This window comes from Meleagris gallopavo, chromosome 1 (genome assembly GCF_905368555.1).
Source record: "Meleagris gallopavo chromosome 1, MGAL_WU_HG_1.1, whole genome shotgun sequence".
NCBI lineage: Eukaryota > Metazoa > Chordata > Aves > Galliformes > Phasianidae > Meleagris > Meleagris gallopavo.
This window is the reverse complement of record NC_139404.1, coordinates 47,864,365-47,881,828: the sequence shown is the minus strand read 5'-3', so window position 1 is coordinate 47,881,828 and position 17,464 is coordinate 47,864,365. Positions and strand designations below refer to the sequence as shown.

Sequence of the window (17,464 nt, the reverse complement as noted above, 5' to 3'; positions counted from 1 at the left end):
CATGGTTAATCGTACTTGCAGTGGCAGGCTCTGGGGTGAGAACTGTCCCTGCAGGAGAGCAGTGTCCTCTGAGTACTCCCCTTCGCTGAAATACGAAATTCAGCATGGCTGGAGAAGGGAACCTGTGACTGATTGGAGTCAGTGTCACCTCAGTTACTGGGTCAGAATTAGGGCAGAGAAGGAGTTCTCACAGCTTTCTCCTGCCCACAAGGGATAGTACCTTATCCAGGCTCTGAATTAGACCCTAACTCACTGATAGCAATGATCCTAAACTTCAGCTTATCTAGACCTATTTGCTTTCCAACAGCCCTCATATTGCCTTGCAGAGTAACACTTATCACCTTACTTCAAGATTTTAAATGAGCCTCGCCTGAGAAAAAACATCCCTCATGATCTCAGCTGTTTGAAAGTGGTCCTGGTTGAGCATCTTGACAAGATCTTCTCAGTAAAGACCTGAAAATTAGCACCAAATTAAACTTGATGTACTGATTACTCTCTGAGCATTGTCCATGTTAAAACCTGAAAACAACTAACCACATGCTAATTTTTTTCACATTGAACAGCTTATTGTGTAAGTTCCTAATGGATCATTTTTATTATTTCCTCTCTTTTCCTTCAAAATGCTGATTAGTTTCAGGTTCTATCAACAGTCTAAGTAGGAATTTGGTAAAATTTTGACATCTTTTACCTTTATGATGAGTTCTTGAAGGCATCAATGATTGCGGTAGGTTAGTTCTAGACACCTAAGAAATTATGTAGTTGAAAAGAGATGATCATCTGTTTTTTCTTTAATGGGGAACCTGGAAGGAACACCACCACCATCATCCTTGCTCTGACCAGCAGTGAGGATGGATGAGAATTGGTCTGGTGGCCTGGGCTCCAGTCTCAATAATAAATGAAGCAGTGCAGATGAATCACTTGGTGATCCAGCGCAGCTGTGATTGGGCTCTTCGCATGAAGCTTAAGGGCATAGATTTTGCTTCTGCTAAGTAGTCATGTAGGATTGTCACAGCAGGATGCCTTATTTCATCAGTGTAGGTGATACGAAGAGATAAATGGTGATGAGAACGTTTGGATCTTCTGCTCTGAAAGATGTGGAAATACCAAGTTACTATTATATTAAAAGTTAAAGTACTTCATTGATGTTATACTATCAGTAGTAATCCAAACATATTGCTTAGAAGTATGAAAGTCTTCATCTGGTCTTTGTCCTTTCCTCTGACAAAGTGGAAACTTGTAACTCCTTATTTTGTAGCTGTCTGTTTTGCAATCTTTCCCTCCTTCTCTCCCCACCCTTACAGCAGTCTGTCCTCATACTACTGATTCATTGTGCAATCAGATGGGTTATAGCAGATGCTTCAGGAGAAGGGAATCTTCCTCCACAATTTGCTTAGCCAGTTGTGTGGTTGGAGTAGGAGTCAATTCCTTCCTGCTGTCTGCAGCCGTCTGCAGCCTGAAGCGACTCATCCATCCCTTTCGATCCTAGGGGTACAACTATAAATACTAGCAAGGGTTCATAGAAGTTGTTGGTCCTTTTTAAGTTCTTCCTCCAAAATCTGTCTTTAACAGCTTCTTATGGCAGCAGAAGGCTTCTGTTGAAATACAGTGTGTGAAGGGGTGTGAATAGCTGATTGTTGATTTCACCAGGCTGCTTGCCCTCTGAGTGCTGCAGAAGAGGACTGGAAGGCAGTGTTAACTTATGTTAGAGTGATGAGGCACTGGCACAGGCTGCCCACAGAGCTGTGGGTGCCCCATCCCTGGAGGCTCAAGGACAGGTTGGATGGGGCCCTGGACAGCCTGAGCTGACCTCAGCTGATGGGTGGCAGCCCTGCCCATTGCAGGGGGTTGGAATTGGGTGATCTTCAAAGTCCTCTCCAACCCAAGCCATTCTATGATTTAATAATGTGCTTAATTTCCATTAGCAGAATCTCCTCTTATTCTTCATCTGACCACAATGTGCTGACATCTGTCATGTATTAGGGATGGATGGGGACATTTACTGTACCAGTGAGATAGACACTGTCAAAAGAGAGATGTCCCTGCTCAAACAGAGACCTGGTGACTTTTAGTCAGACATAGCATTCCTGCTTTCCTCCTTAGCTAAGTTTGCAGTGAAGTAACATTTCCATCTCAATTTCAGTGATTAGGAGTGACATCCTCTTTCTACAGCCATCTGGGGTGTGAAAACGATGACATTTGTGTGGTCCGGATCGATCTGGAAAGGTAGAAAACAAACCAGTGGCTATCAGAAAAATCACCCCTCACAACCTTGCTCCTTCCCTTCTGCCCTGGTTGCTTCATTTGCTGATCCATGCTTCCTCCCACTCTTTGACTGGGCCAAATTTGGCTCTGTCTGGCAGAGATGAGGGCATCATCTGCAGGGCTGGCAGGGACCGGGGAAAGGATGGGGCATGCAGGTGATGACTGCCCTGCCCAGCCCCTCCTGGGCCCCCTTCCAAGCTCATTTCTGGGATCTTGCCTGATTTTGGCAATTGGCAATGCAAGCGGGTTTCCATGGCAATGTACCAGTGCATCGAACACTCTCCTTAGCGCTCTGCCTCTCTCCCTCTCCTCACCCCCCTCCCCATCTCTCCTGCTTTTGAAGCCTGTTGCCATGGAAAAGTTATAATCTGCAAAGAATTTCAGCTGCCCTCCCCTCCTTCCCTTACCCCCTTCCCCCCCCCCATTTCTTTTTTTGGTGCTAAAAGTTTGCTTTTCAATTTTGTGTGTGGATGGATGAGGCTCCATCTGCATCTTTGGAATCTTGTCCTTGGGCAGGGGGAAGTCTCTGCCTCTGTCTTGGTGAGGTCCTGGAGGGAGGGAAGCTGCAGAAGGCACCTCCAACCGATGGGTGCCCAGCAGAGGTATGGCTTTGGGAAGTGCTTACATTGTGACCGTTTTCTTTCAAAGCACTGTGTCTTCTGGAATCTGGAGCCTGGATCAGTGGTTTTTAAACACCCAAATCATGCTGGAGTGAAAGGAAGGGGGAAGGATTTCGGAAAGATGCCTCTTCTGGAGGTTGCTTTTTGTAAAAGGATCATAGTGAGCACTGCCAAGAGAAGAGGGTGCAGACAACTCATATGCTGCCACAATATGTGCATGGCAAGAGCTGCGGAAATGATGCAGCTTAAAGTACTGAATGAGACCAGGACCAGAGCTCACGTCAGCCTACCTGGCACTCATGCTAATTCCCAAACTATCAGGCTACGTCCAGAACTTGGGTGTGAGGTTTGTGGGTTACTTTTTAATTTACTAAGTTGAGCACCAGTCAAAGGTGAATTCATTGAAGCACAAGTCTGAATTAAGTCACCTATATATTGCTGGTGCTTGGGTGCTCTGATAGCTTTGTTGCTAGTTGGTTGAATTGAAGGAAGTTGGTGCTAGATGTGGGAAGTGACCCTCTGTTGCACACTGCATGGAAATGTTCTGGTCTCATTCCCAGCACACTTGCTGTTTCTATCCATCTGTGCTGTGTTCAGGTTTCCTGCAGTGGGCACTGTGGCTTGGGAACTCCAGATACATGTTGGAAAAGCTTGTTCACAGTATTTCTAGGTGTACGGAGTCCTGGAATTCTCCTGAGTGAAGAAATATTCTTGGGAAATTTCCTACTTTGACTCTTCAGGAGAGAGAAGGGAAAGAATTGAGATAATGTAGGCCAAATTTGGTTCTTGTACTTATTTCAGACTTCCTGAGAATCTCTGATTGGAAGTGATGTTAGCATTACACCTAGGGCTTCTTTAAACTGACCTTTACCCACAGAAAAAAAATCATTCAGAATCAAATGCAGATCTGGAGTAAAATGGCACATTTACCTCACAGGGGATGCAGCTGCTGGGGCTGAAGTTGACTCTCTCTCTTGTTTATATATTTTTTTTATGTACAGACAACTACGTTCAGACAACCTACTGCAGGCACCTAACCTACGCATTATAGTTACCTTTCCCCATTGTTGGTGTTTGTCAGGCATCTGAGTCACTCAGCTGCTCACCTGGCCTCAGATGTCATGGTAGTCAGAGTCTAAATAGGGCATGTAGAGTAAGTGAGGAGGTATAACCCTGAGTCTTTTTAGACTGTTGGAAAAATTATTGATTTATGAAATCATAAAGTCACAGTGCTGGGACATTGTAACTCCTTTTGTATGAATTCCGGGAAGGTAAGGATTTTCAGTTGCTGTGGACTGTGGTCTGTCCTGCAGAAAGCTAAAAGCTTGATGTATCAGTCATGCTTTACCTCTTCTCCTGTCAATATGCCTTCACTTCGTTCTAAATTAATATAATTTCATCAATTGCATTATATGGGATGTTTTCTCACACTGCTGAGGAAAAATCCTGAGTAGTCATGGTGCCATGTTGAACACCTCTCAAGTGGACCCCATCTCTACATTTCATGAAGGTTTCTGAACGTCCGACAGCAGGGAAAAAAATTTTCAGTCCCTACCAAACTGGGCTAGGAGTAGGACCGGTGACCTAGAGGCAAATATTTCCTTTCTTTTTATACATTTCAGGTCTCAGGGATGAATCCCAGAAGGTTTTCCAAAACACTACTTTAGAACTTGGAAATGCACTGACCAAACAGTAGATATAGTCACCTTCCGGTTCTTAGCAAGAGTGTGTCTAGCCCCAGATACTACCCTCTTAGCAAAAGGAAGGGAGTGAGGGCATGTACATTTATTTAACAGAGTCTGGACTATAAACTACACTACAAAACACTCTACAAAGTTAATAATACAAACCACAAGTCGGATGTGATATAAATGATGTAAATGTGTGAACTCTGAGTAGGACTTTGGCAGTGTTCCCAGCTATGTTCAAAATGTACCCATGATATTTCTTTCTCCCATATTGGGAACCCACTACAGACAAGCAGAAAAGACTTAGATTGAGTTTGTTATCCATATTTATCATGCACTTCAGAATAGCATCTTCCTCCCACACTGATCCTTACAGCACTACATATGCACTCAGCTCAAAGCAGAAGATTTCACGGTCTGACTTCTGGGGTAAGAGTAGAGAATGGTGAGATATACTTGAAGTGTTCACAGTGTTCATTGGGCAACCGAAAATAGATGATGCAAGGGAATATGGACCCTCTAGCTGTGCAGGTACAGACAATGAAAGGAAGCTGAATACTGTCAAGTAATGGAACTTTGGAGCAGAAAGGAGGCATGCATGAGTGTAGGTATCAGACAAAACACTAGAAAGAGATTCTTGGTATTATAGAATTATAGGGGCCGGAGGGGACCTCCAGAGATCATATAATCCAACTCCCTGCTAAAGTAGATTCCCTACAGTAGGTTACACAGGAAGGCATCCGGGTGGGTTTTAAATATCTCCAGAGAAGAAAATTCATAACCTCTCTGGGCAGCTTATCTCCCAGTGTTTGAAAAAGGGAGATAGTGGAGGAAAGGCGCAGATAGGTGATGACTGTCACTGTGGTGGGGCTAAGCTCTAGGCTGAAAATTTGCAGTGTAATTTTCAGTTGGGACCTGGGATCTGAGGAGCACCTGGATGGGATGATCTTCAGTGCCTTGCTGGCCCATACTTGGGACACAGAAAGTGCCTGTGGCTCAGTGGTCAAGCTGGCTGCAGTGAAGGGAGCAGTGCCTTGGCAGTGGCTGTGTTGAGAATGCCAGTGGCTGGCATTAGAGTACCAACGGGAAGAATATCGGAGATGGCAATTTGGGTGGAAAAGCAGTGGCAGAGGGAAGAGTACTGGTGGTGATGAGGATGCTGATTGCACCAACTATTACAGTGGTGTTTCGAGTGCTAAATGCAAGCAAAGATAAGAGTGGCTAATTACAGACGTGATTGTGAAGAGGAAGAGGAGTCAGGCTTGAGGAGGAGTGGTGAGATCTGCGATTATGACACTGCAATGAAGAAGCTGCTGCTCAGCTATGGAGCTGTGAGGGGTTTCCAACTCTGTGCTCCAACTCTGGTATTAACTGAAGCTGTATTCTTCCCATATGCCAGCTTGTGGCTTGCTTGTTTCTCCTTTTGTCTCACTCTTCAATTTCTTTGCTATTGCAGTGTTTTCCCTGTTTGCACGTTGCGTGGAGAGAAATGCATTAATGGCTTTGTGTAAAAATAAGTGGGGGGAAAAAAAAAAAAAGAGAAGAAATCTTAAATTAGACACTATCCCACTGCTGATGTATCTTGTGCCCCTCATCAGACAAATTCTAGCTGGGAGGTCTCCTGAGGAAGAGCGAGGCTTTTCTATTGCTGCAAGGGAAAAAAAAAAAAAGACAAGGAAGTTTAAAGGAGAGGGAATTTAAAAAAAAAAAAAAAAAAAAAGACCCTAATTGTTCTGAGACCTTCTTCAGCCCAAGGAAGGGTTAATGCTTTAAATGCAATGTAATTTCAGTGGCACTAAAGAACATGTTTCCATGGAAACATCAACCCACAGAGGGAGAGAAAAAGAGAGAGAGAAAGGAGCTGAGCGGAGAACAGCTCCTCTGGCAAGGGGGGAACAGCAGAATTTGTCCCCCCACACACACACAATTGCTGACAGGGGTGATTGTTTGTTTGTTTGTTTGATTCAGTTCCCTTTTAGAGATGTGATGACAAAGGGAGAAACTGATAGGATGCCATCTTGTCTGAACAGCTACAGACATGGAAAATCCAGTTGCACTTCTTAGACCGAGTGGCCTTACAGGCAGTAATTCTGCTCGTGCAAATGCCACAGATTCACTCTTCTCAGGGAAAATTTCTTCACTGTGAGCATGGAGAAACACTGAAAGAGAAAGACTCTCTTCCTAGAGAGGTGGTTGATGCCCCATGCCTGACAGTGTTCAAGAGCCATTTGGACAATGCCCTCAGTGACATGCTCTGACTTTTGGCTAGCCCTGAAGAGGTCAGGCAGTCAGATGCAATGCTCTTTGTAGGTCATTTCCAAACAAACTATTCTGGTATTTCTCATATGTACTCCAAATACAGTGGATGCTTTCAACACTTGATAAAAATTGAATAACCCTAAAATCACTTGTGGTTTCTTAGTGGGTTGAAAAAGTTAAGTTAGCCTGCTGTTTCAAGGGGTATAATAAATGGATTTATTTCAGTCTCTCCAGTTATTTTAGCCTTGTTGGCTTCTGGCAGAAGTGAGGGGACTTTTCTGACAGATTTGAGGGTTTTTCTGCAAGCAAAAAAATCCTGAGAGCTCTAGAGGAAAGTTGATATGCTCATCTGTTTGCTGGTCTTGATTTCTGGGACAGAAACTGGAATAAGCTCTGGATAAATACAGAAATATTCCTATGGTTAATTCTCATGACATGAGGCTCCTTCAGACAACAAAAGAGTCTGTTGAGATTCATGTTCATTTGGTCATTTGTTTTAAGCTGTTGTCTATGATCATGTGGATCAAAAATGATTCAGAAAAGTAAGGTTGTTGTCTGAGGTTTCAAATTCAGTGTATGGGACCAGTAGTTGAACTGGCATATTTTTTTAAGGTTGTGCAGATAGAGAAAGCTCAAAAACATCATTCTGGGTAAAAAATCATTGAGCCTTGTTTGACTTTTGTTCCATGATGACTTGCCCTATCAGTGTTTGCATGACTGTGCACTAAAACAGATAAACAGATCTGAAGGAAAGCGCTTAACCTTTCAGTATTTGCCTGCTCCTAGTGGTACAACTTCCATCAGCGACCTGTTAGGTGGATACCAAGACATAATTATGACCTACTGTCAGCTGTTCTGACAAATGTAATTTTCTATGCTTTTACTGCACTGTGTAAATCAACCAGATTTTTAGTCCTTTCTGACAGGTGAAATACCTTTGAGTATTTTCTTCAAAGTGGTATGTTATCCATTCTTGATGAAAAAGAAAAGATAGGAAAATGTGAAAATTGAAAATAATGAATGCCATCAGTAATGTGCAGGAATTTATTAACTTGGCAAAGCTTTGTGGCTTTATCCAACATTGGTCAGAATGTTTAGCTTTTATTTTTCCCAGTCACTGTAACAATTCTGACCTTACAGCTATTTTCTATTATCTATTTTATATTACTTAAAGATTTGGTGAGTCAATTCAGAAGCATATATATTTTTATCAAACCTTTTTGGTTAAAAACACTTTCTGAGAATAGGCTGATTTCCTATGAGATTTATGGATATTTTCAGCTTTAACCAGGATATGTTCTTAATACACTTTTCCTTGTTTCAGTTTTATTTCCAGTGAGGCCAGAGGTGTAGAGGTATATTCTCAAGCTATTTGGGACTGTGTCATTTTGCCAGCAAAATTGATAGTTTTTGAAAAAAAGTTGTAAATCAAATATTTTGGGTTTAAAATGAAATCTTTTGACACGGAAATCCTATTTGCTCTCTCCTGTGACTAGGAGCATGGGAACTTGTTCCTATTTCTCCTTCTTTAAACCTGAACAGGCTGAATCTCCAGTGATAGCCCTCCTTCTTGCTGAGGTAATGCCAGTCCTTGTTGGACTTCTACAGAGTTGCACATTGTATGTATTTTCACTGGGACTCTTGTCCACAAAAGAAGAGGCAGAAGGTATGAGAGCACAACCATGCCAGAAGCTTCATTTTCTGTTCTATGTCGTTACATTTTTCAGATCTTACGGTTCTGACTTTCTGAAAAAATGTTTATCTCTTTACGAGAAAATGTTGTTGCCAAATTCTCATCCCTCTTTCCCCTTAAGAAGGTAATTTTGATAGATCTTTTTTCTGGCTCCCATGTTTGTCAAAATAGGTTAGTTAGGATGTGTATGAGAGAAACTTGGCTGTGGTTGGATTTTCAAGATACTGTTGAGACTGACATAGCAAACAGGAGGGAAATGAGTATTTGTCCAAAAATGGATCACCACATTCTAATCCATTTCCTATAAGTGACCTCCATTTCCTTTAAGTGACCTACCACTTACAGGGTGACCTTAGTACTGTCAGCAGCACCCCTGCAAAGGAGTGTGATAATGCCTCTGGACCTGCAGGACACCACCTTTCTCCCTTTCTGTCATAGGCAATGACTGCAGAGGGTGAAAATCAAATGGGAGATCAAGTCCTAGGTGGTATTTGGTTCTTGGCAAAAAATGTTATTTTGGAAAAGCTGAAGTTTACTAGAGACATGGGACAAACTGCCTCTCACCTAAGTATCATTATCATTTCTGCCCCAGATTGGAGATATTCCCCATTCAGGGGTAATCCTGATGGACAGCTGTGTGTGCTGCAAAATCCTGTGATACAGTGCTTGAAGTTCCTCTTAGCATTTTTGGGAGAAGGGCTGGGGACTGCACAGACTGTGGAAAGTGAACTTGTCCTCAGGAATGGCCCCAACTCATTAGAATCAAAAAGTGCATGTAGGAAAACGTCCCTGCCAGTGTTCTGGTTCCCTGTACGCTCTAAGGATACATACATAATCAGTCCCAAGTAACTGTCAGCTCAGAATCTTTCTAAAGTGATAAATTCATGATAGGAATTCAAGGAAATGGGAAGGAAAGTGTAAGTGCTGTTTATTTTATTATTAAGAATGGGAGGGTTGGAAAAAGGTTTATCCTTCTGCTGTATATGGGAACTGTCACTGTGAAGGAATCGCTGGGAAGGCTCGCCTCACGTGCATATTGTCTATATTGCAAAGAACAATTTTGCAGAATATGATGGAGAAACAGCAAAGACAGATCAGAATAAATTTATCTTCCACCAGAAATAGATTTTTCACAGGTCAAGACCAAACATTAAGAAGATTCAACATTCTTAGAGGTGAGAGGCCAGAACCTCAGCAGGTCAGACAGCATCACTCCATCAATGTCAGTGGAATATTTATTCCAGACCAGCATGTGTCCTCTTGTGTTTTAAAAGGTGTGGGCAGCAGGGAGAAACCGAATTAATCTCTTCTATCTCTGTTATCTTGTAGCCTGAGGGATATTTCCTAATCTAGATGCTCTCCTAACCTCTTTGCTTAATGAAAACAATCTTGAGCTTGGAGTATTTCTCTCAGCTTGTGGTTAGATTAGTTCCCAGTGGTACAATATGGCTGCAGCCTGGACAGATTTTCTGGTGTGGGACAACTACATAATTTGGAATTTGTTTGCTCTCATTTCTACACTTATTTTCATTCTTCCATGCATCTCCTCAGTGTCAGTGATAACACTGACAGTAAGGGAAAAAGAAGTAAATGAAGAAGAATGGGTTGCTGTTTCTTTAAGTTTTAGTTTTTCTGTGTCTGCTTCTATTTTTTTGTCTATTTTGTTTTGATTTTGTTTTTCATAATTGCAGAAAGAACAGAGTCCATGCCCCTTGTTATGTTAGATCAGCTGCTCTCGTGCCCTTTGTGTGGAATCTTTTCACTGTAAATCATACCTGACATTGGCCAGATGTTTCAGGGATGCAGCCAGATGTGCTCGACTTTCTCAGCTTCATGAGCCATCAGCACCACAGCAGGAGCAGTGGATGGGATGGAGCGATGGGAGAGCCTCCAAGGGCTCACCCAGGGTCAGTACCAGCAGTGGGGAAGTTTGATCCAAGGCCCACACAGAGCCTATTCTCATCTTTTGCCCAGAGCTGTGGGTGCTCCATCCCTGCCGGCTCAAGGCCAGGTTGGATGGGGCCCTGGGCAGCCTGAGCTGGTGCCTACCCTGCCCAGGGTAGTGGAGTGGAACTGGGTGGGCTTTGAAGTGCCATCCAACCCAAACTATTCTGTGATCTTTTGGGGAATGAGAAATTGTATTTGATGTCCCCTGGAGCCTGCCTTATCTGGAGGGACATCATGTCCTCACAGCTGGGTCCGGATAGATGTGTGCATGTATTGGCTGTCCTCTGAGGCAGAGGCAGGCACGGAAATGTCAGCAACAGTATGGAGAAATAATATCTGTATTATATTAAGATTCCCATGGGTTTGGAGAATGGAGGTTTACATCAGAAATTGAAGGGATCAACTGCAGTTTTCTCATTAAAAAAAAAGTGTACACTATTTCAGTTTCTCAAATGAAAGAAACTATTAACAGCAGTTAGTGCTGGTTTTACCTCTTTTTGTCAATCACTTGCCATCTGAAGGTCAGAACTCCCATTTTTAGAAGCGACACTGGTCCTAAGCACCCTTTCCCCTGTCCTTTGAGTCCACCCACTCTTTTGTCTGCCCATCCTGGTCCAGCAGCTGGCATGCGGGAGGGAAGGGAGCTGCAGCAGGGAGTTGCACCAGAGCTGTGTGCACCAAGCTGCACGTGTAACGTGGCTGGAGCTGCAGGCAGCCGTGCTGGGATGCAGCAATGCAGCATTCTTGCGTGAAGCAGAGCTGGGCCAACAGCTGTGCCTGCACCTCTGGCCAGTGGCTGTGTAATCCTATCTGTGAGGGAACACAAAGGCTACTTTACCGTGCAGAGTTGGAGGGTAAAGGCACTGCTTCCCCTCACTGCCATTACACCACTGAACTGGCCTCATATTTCATATTATGCTGAGTTTCCAGGAGGCTGATGATAGACTGAGTCCCCTCCTCTAACCCTGCACCAAATACCTTTTACCTTGCAAATCCTTCCAGGCAGAGATATCCCATCGCCTTTCCTCCCCACACTCCACCTGCACCCCATTTCTCCTTTCCTTCCTTGCTTTTGTGCTGGGCTGCAGAGATGACCCCCTGATGCAGATGGCAAAGACGCTGCTTTATTTGTACAGCATGTCTTACTGGGGGAGGCAGTTGGTGTTGGGATAATCAGACTGCTTGTCGCATTGGAGTATAACAAGCATTGACAGGGCACAGGGGAGTGCCTGTGTGTGTTTGTGCACGTGTGATGCAGGGAGCGCTGAGGATGGAGCCAGCACTCTGTCCAGATTTGCCCACCCGTTCCATAGCTGCAGGAGGAACCAATTCCCAGCAGGACACTGGAGGCAGAAGTCAGAGCGGTTTGTGCTGATTTTAAACACATCCCTTTTAGAGCTGTCTTTAGGGCAGACTAAAATTCAGCTGACACCCTCTCTGCCTCTCCCCACAGCCCCTCAGCCTGCCACATTTGCTTCTCCAGGCTTTCCCCACCACTAGCTGAAACCATTTAAAATGTCATCATCTCTCTGCTGGTCCTAAATTTGCCATCTGATGTGGTTTTAATGCTCTATTTCCTATGCCAACCAGCCTTGGAAACACTCTCCATTAGCTTGCAGGGCTGGCAGCCTCATCTCTAGGATGGGTAATGTTACCTAGTGGTCTGAGCATAGGACAGGGAGCCATGTCTTCTGGATCTGACTTGCTCTGTGCCCAAGAATGCATTCCATTCTGCTTTGTTCCTGCCTGCGTGCCCTGTGGTACAGGCGAAGAATGACTGTTTTCTCCATCTCATCTGCATCTTGCACTCACATGGCTTTGTTTGGACATTGCAACTGATGTGTCTGTGCTGAGCCACAGAGGGGATGGACTCTTCCATGCCTATGACAAGCAGCTCCAGAAACACCCACGTAAGCAAAAATCTTTGCTGAAAGGTGATTCTAGCAAATGAAATTAATTAAAATGATCTTGCTCTCTTTCTCTCTCCATATTGGAGTCACACACACCAGGGAAATCATGCATCAAGCCCTCACTGCATTTTTCAGGCACAGCTTCATCTTGTATTACCTCACCCACACGTACAGCTCGCTGCCCTCATGCTGCCCCTGTTGCACATATGCAGGGAGTCTCTCAGCCCCTTGCTCATCTGGGGACTGATTTTCCTCTGGCCAGAGCGGGCAGTGATTGTGCTGGTAGACTGGTGGCAGAGGCCTAACCCCAGTGTGGCGGGACCTGTGAGCCACTGGAATGTGGGAAAAGATGCAGAGGGAGCTGCTTTTTTTTTTTTTTTTTTTTTTTTTTTTTCCTCTTCTCCACACTTCCTGCACACTTTTGTAAACATGTTACTAAAGGGTTACAGAGAGAACCCTCTGAAGAGTTATTGTGCCAATTTTGGAGATGATTTCAGTCATTAAGGTGCGAAGTGAGGGATTTCAGTGCTGCTTTAAGTGTAAATCTCAAGGCAACTCTAAGGATCCAAGTCACTGATGATTCCTCCTTGATTATTATTAGCAGTTCTAATCTTTCTGGTAGAAAATGAACAGAAATTACACCCTCCTGTGTCGTATCTCTTACTGATTTATGTGAACTCCTCTTGTCAGGCTGTGCAAGGGAGATTCACACAACGGTATCATTCTCGGGTGGGAGAGGAAAGAGGACTGAGAACCACCTAATATCGCTGTTTGTTTAATTAGACATTGACACTCTTTTCTAAATACTGACACACAAAGCTTCAACTCCTATCAGGCTACCGGGGTACTCATCTTCTTGGAGCCTTGCTTTGTAATTTCTCTGAGAGCCAGTGCACAGAAATCACGAAAGGGATATAGCGGTAATCTCAGAATCATAGTCTTTTGAGTTGGAAGGGACCTTTAAAGGACATCTGGTCCAACTTCCTGCAGTGAACAGGGACACCTACAGCTAGATCAGGGTGCTCAGAGTTTGGTCAGAGACTGAAAGGTCTTTATCACTGTTAGAGAGTTTCATAGGTCAGGTAAGCCACAAATGCCCATGGTGGTCTGTGCTGCGTGTTCCTCTCTACCAGAGCAGTGCAAACAGCTGGGGATATTTTACTAGAAGACCATGGGATGTTTTACACTAAGACACAGTTATGTGGCTGAGATTTTTCAAGAGACTGATGATTTGGAGTTCCCTCAGTTTTTGGTTTCTGGATGAGTCTGACTGTTGGAAAACAGCAAGTAGTCTGCCCTTGAAAATAAGCATGTTGCAATGTTTCCCACTGGGCTTCTGTAGGGCTGTGTGTTCTACACTGTGTATGTCTTCTGCAGGTCACAACATAGAGCAAGCGTGGAATTTCCTTTAGAATTAATTGCCAATTACATTTGATTTGGGAAATCAGTGGATGAGTTTTGTTAACGAATAAACTTGAGACAAAAATTTTTGGGGAATGGAAGAAGCTAGAATTGTGACCTGCTTTTCTATCTGTTTGAAAAATTTTGCCTACTACGTGTACTTTTGTTAAATTAGTATGGAGTTCTCTGTGGGGAAGTGTGAACCCCTTGAAAGAACAGGAATTTGTTTTGTATTTTTGATTTGATTGTTTTTTCCTTGAAATTGGCTCAAATTAAGTTCAAAGAGACAAACTGAAGCTGAGTTTTAGGAAATATTTGCTAGTGTCATGGGTGTAATAGAGCAGAAGAGCCTCTTGTGACTGTAATGGAAATGTTACTTGTGTAATTTACAGGGGAATGGGTGAAGCAGGAGAATGGAAGAAGCAAAGGTGGGCAGTGTCCTGGGGCTGCCCTGCAGGCAGCTCAGTCACCTCTGCCTCTCCCATGATGTAATGCTACTGCTGCTAGAGCAGGTTTACAAAGGCAAAACCTACTTCATGAAACAGGACTGTGAACTGAAGTGAAATATATGAACAGGGGAAACTGTCAGAGTGCCACGGAGATGTCTTATAAGCCACTGAACTGTGAAATGTGTATTTGCCTTCCCCACAGTGTCATTCTGGATGGTCTGACAGTTAAGAAAACAATAGATCTGATTCCCTTTTACAGCAACACCACTTCAACATGCTCTCGCAATGCAGAAATGCCTGGAAATGAGTGTAGTTGTAATCTCGGTCCACTTAAAGGTCTTCCCCACTGCCGGCTGAGTGAAGAGGCCTGAGGATAAATGAGACTGAAGCCTGGACTGTTTAATAGTCCATTTGTACAGCTGACATGAGATGGCCCAAAGCGGGGTGCCTCACACAGCAGCGACGGAGCCTTTCCAGACAAAGGGAATCGTTAATGTTGGCTGCAGGGATCCACAGGGTTGATCACCCTATAGTTTTGATCTTGCTGGGTACATGGCATGGTTCTGTCCTAGTGAAAAGGACTTCCACTGGGCTATCTGAACACCCTCTGACCCTATTCCTAAGCTGCTTCTGACGATCGCTTTGGGCCCCGTAGGGCGTGCTATCTCTAATAGGAACAGGGTATCTCACAGGTGCACTGTTCATTCCTCTGTTCCCTGCAGCTTCCTTTATTGCTGCCTGGATATTTGGGCAGGGAGGGGGTGTATCCACTACTTCACGTGTAACTATTGCTGTCCTCAAATGAAATGTGAAATCCCCCTTGGAGAGTGGGCAAAATGTAGGCTGTGGACCATGTTTACACAGCTAATTGTTATGGATTTCTCTGCCCTGTGTGCAAAGAGGAAATCAAAGACTATGGGCACATGTACACTTGTGACTTGCGTTCAGGAATTCGGTGAGACCTAACGTGGGACATCACTTCTGTACCCAAGTCCTAAATGTGGGCAAGTGCAGTACCTTGTCTGATTGCCCCAGTTCCTGGAGTATTTGCACTGTTTCTACCACCCACTTTCTTTTAGATTTTCCTTTGCTGTCCCCATATTAACAGGAGTTGTTTGTAGTGTACTTCTGTTACCCTGGCACGAATTGCAGAGGGGGAGGCAGGCTCTTGTTTCAGGTTCAGTTCCCAAGCATTAATGTTCATCTTGCTCTTTTCTCTCTCCTACAGGTACCTGATTAACGTCACCTTCGAAGGCAGGAATTTGTCGTTCAGTGAGGACGGATACCAGATGCATCCCAAGCTGGTGATCATCCTTCTGACCAAGGAGAGGAAGTGGGAGAGGGTAGGACATGTTTGGTAATTCTCAAGCTGTGTCAGGCAGGAGGAGGGTGGAAGAAGGCTCTGAGTGAGTTATTCCCCTACCTTTTCTACTTATGAAGAGCTGGCAATCTCCTTCTTTTATCCTGGGCCAATGGTATCTCTAGTACCCAAGCTGCTGTCATCTCCATGCAGGATGCCATTACATTCTTCCATTAGCATGCATAAAAAATTCATCAGCTTCCTTTCTGTCACCTCTGGACATAAATTTTCCTATCCTTCAGAGAAGAGATCTCCTTTGTGCCGTGAGTTTCAGTGGCACAGATGGAAAATAGTTATCTGCATGGCTTGGAGGTTGTGGAGTTCTCTATGATAACTGGCTGTGATTGAACCACAGCCTCACTTAGTAATATGCCACTGTTAACTGTACTTGATATATCTGGCCACTGTCACTTGCAACGGGCTGGTGTATGAGGTAGGATGTGTACATGAGAGCTTATCAAGTTGCTCAAATATCTAAACTTGCGTATTTCTGAATAATAATTTGTATGTGACCCAAAGTACTATTTTAGAAATGGTATGGATTTCTGTATTGGTGCAAAGCTTTAGTTTGTTTCATCTCCCACATAAATGTCGGTGGTCCGGGTTTGGAAGAAGTGTTCCTGAAAGGTTTGAATCAGCTGAACAGAGGGGATAGCTGGAGGTAGTTGTAAGACACAGAAAAAGTGATAGGGATGAGAAGTTGTTGTAAAAGCAAGGAGAATTCTGTAGAGCACTCAACATATATGAAGCAGATCTCAGGCTGGATCACTGTGATCATGTGTATGGCTTAGAAAAATGCCTCCTTGTTCTGCTAGCCTTCTCTCCATGACTGCTTGGCCAAAGTTCATGGAGAAATAGAGGGTTGTCAGAGGTGCATTCTGAAGAGGGCCAGACAAACCTGTTCCAGAGGCTGACCACTCTCTCAAATAAGTATTTCCCAATATCCAACCTGAATCTCCCCTGGCACAACTTGAGGCCATTCCCTCTAGTCCAATTGTTAGTTACATGGGAGAAGAGGCCAACCCCCAGCTCACCACAACCTCCCTTCAGGTAGTAGAGAGTGATAAGTTCAATTCTGAGCCTCCTCTTCTCCACTATAAACAATCCCAGCTCCCTCAGCTGCTCCTCATAGGCTTGTGCTCCAGACCCCTCACAACTTTGTTGTCCTTCTCTGGACATGCCACACGGTCTCCCTGTCTTTATTGTAGTGATGGGCCCAAAACTGAACACAGGACTTGAGGTATGGCCTCACCAGCGCTGAGTACAGAGGGAGCATCATTCCCTGCTCCTGCTCACAACACTATTTCTGATACCAGCCAGGATGCCATTGGTCTTCTTGGCCACTGGGCACACCGCTCGCTCATGTTCAGCCAAACATTGACCAATACCTCCACATCGGTTTCCTCTACGCAGTCTTCCAGCCGCTCTGCCCCAAGCCTGTACCATTGCCTGGGATTGTTGTGGCCAAAGTGCAGGACTTGGCACTTGGTCTTGCTGAACTTCATCCCATTGGCTTCAGCCCAATGATCCAGCCTGTCCATGTTCCTCTGTAGGGCCTTCCTACCCCCAGGCAGATCAACACTTCCACCCAACTTGGTGTCATCTACAAACTTAACGAGGATACTGTTCCTCACACAGGAACGGTCTATTATCATAGCAGGAAAACAAGTCAGTAGCAGCACAAACCCTGCTAGTGATTGTTAGCAGTGCAGGCTGTGGGCAATTGTAGAATGCAATGCAGACTCTGAGGGGGGTGGGGACACATCTAAACACAGTCCTGTTTTCACCCTAGTTCTCTCATGCAATGCTATGTTGTACATTTAGTGAGGTCTTCAGGGCTTTTATTAATGCTTAGAGGACCTGGTCAGTCTCTAA

General features: G+C 44.3%; 1 protein-coding gene across 1 annotated transcript in view; it reads left to right on the top strand.

Annotated features, from left to right (window-relative positions):
- The window catches only part of GRIN2B (glutamate ionotropic receptor NMDA type subunit 2B), a 167,599-nt gene that overhangs the window by 74,431 nt on the left and 75,704 nt on the right, over nt 1-17,464 (top strand). The window contains exon 3 of the mRNA XM_085234832.1: nt 15,458-15,572. Within this exon, the coding sequence (XP_085090958.1) occupies nt 15,458-15,572 (115 nt within the window). The remainder of the gene's footprint in view (nt 1-15,457; nt 15,573-17,464) is intronic.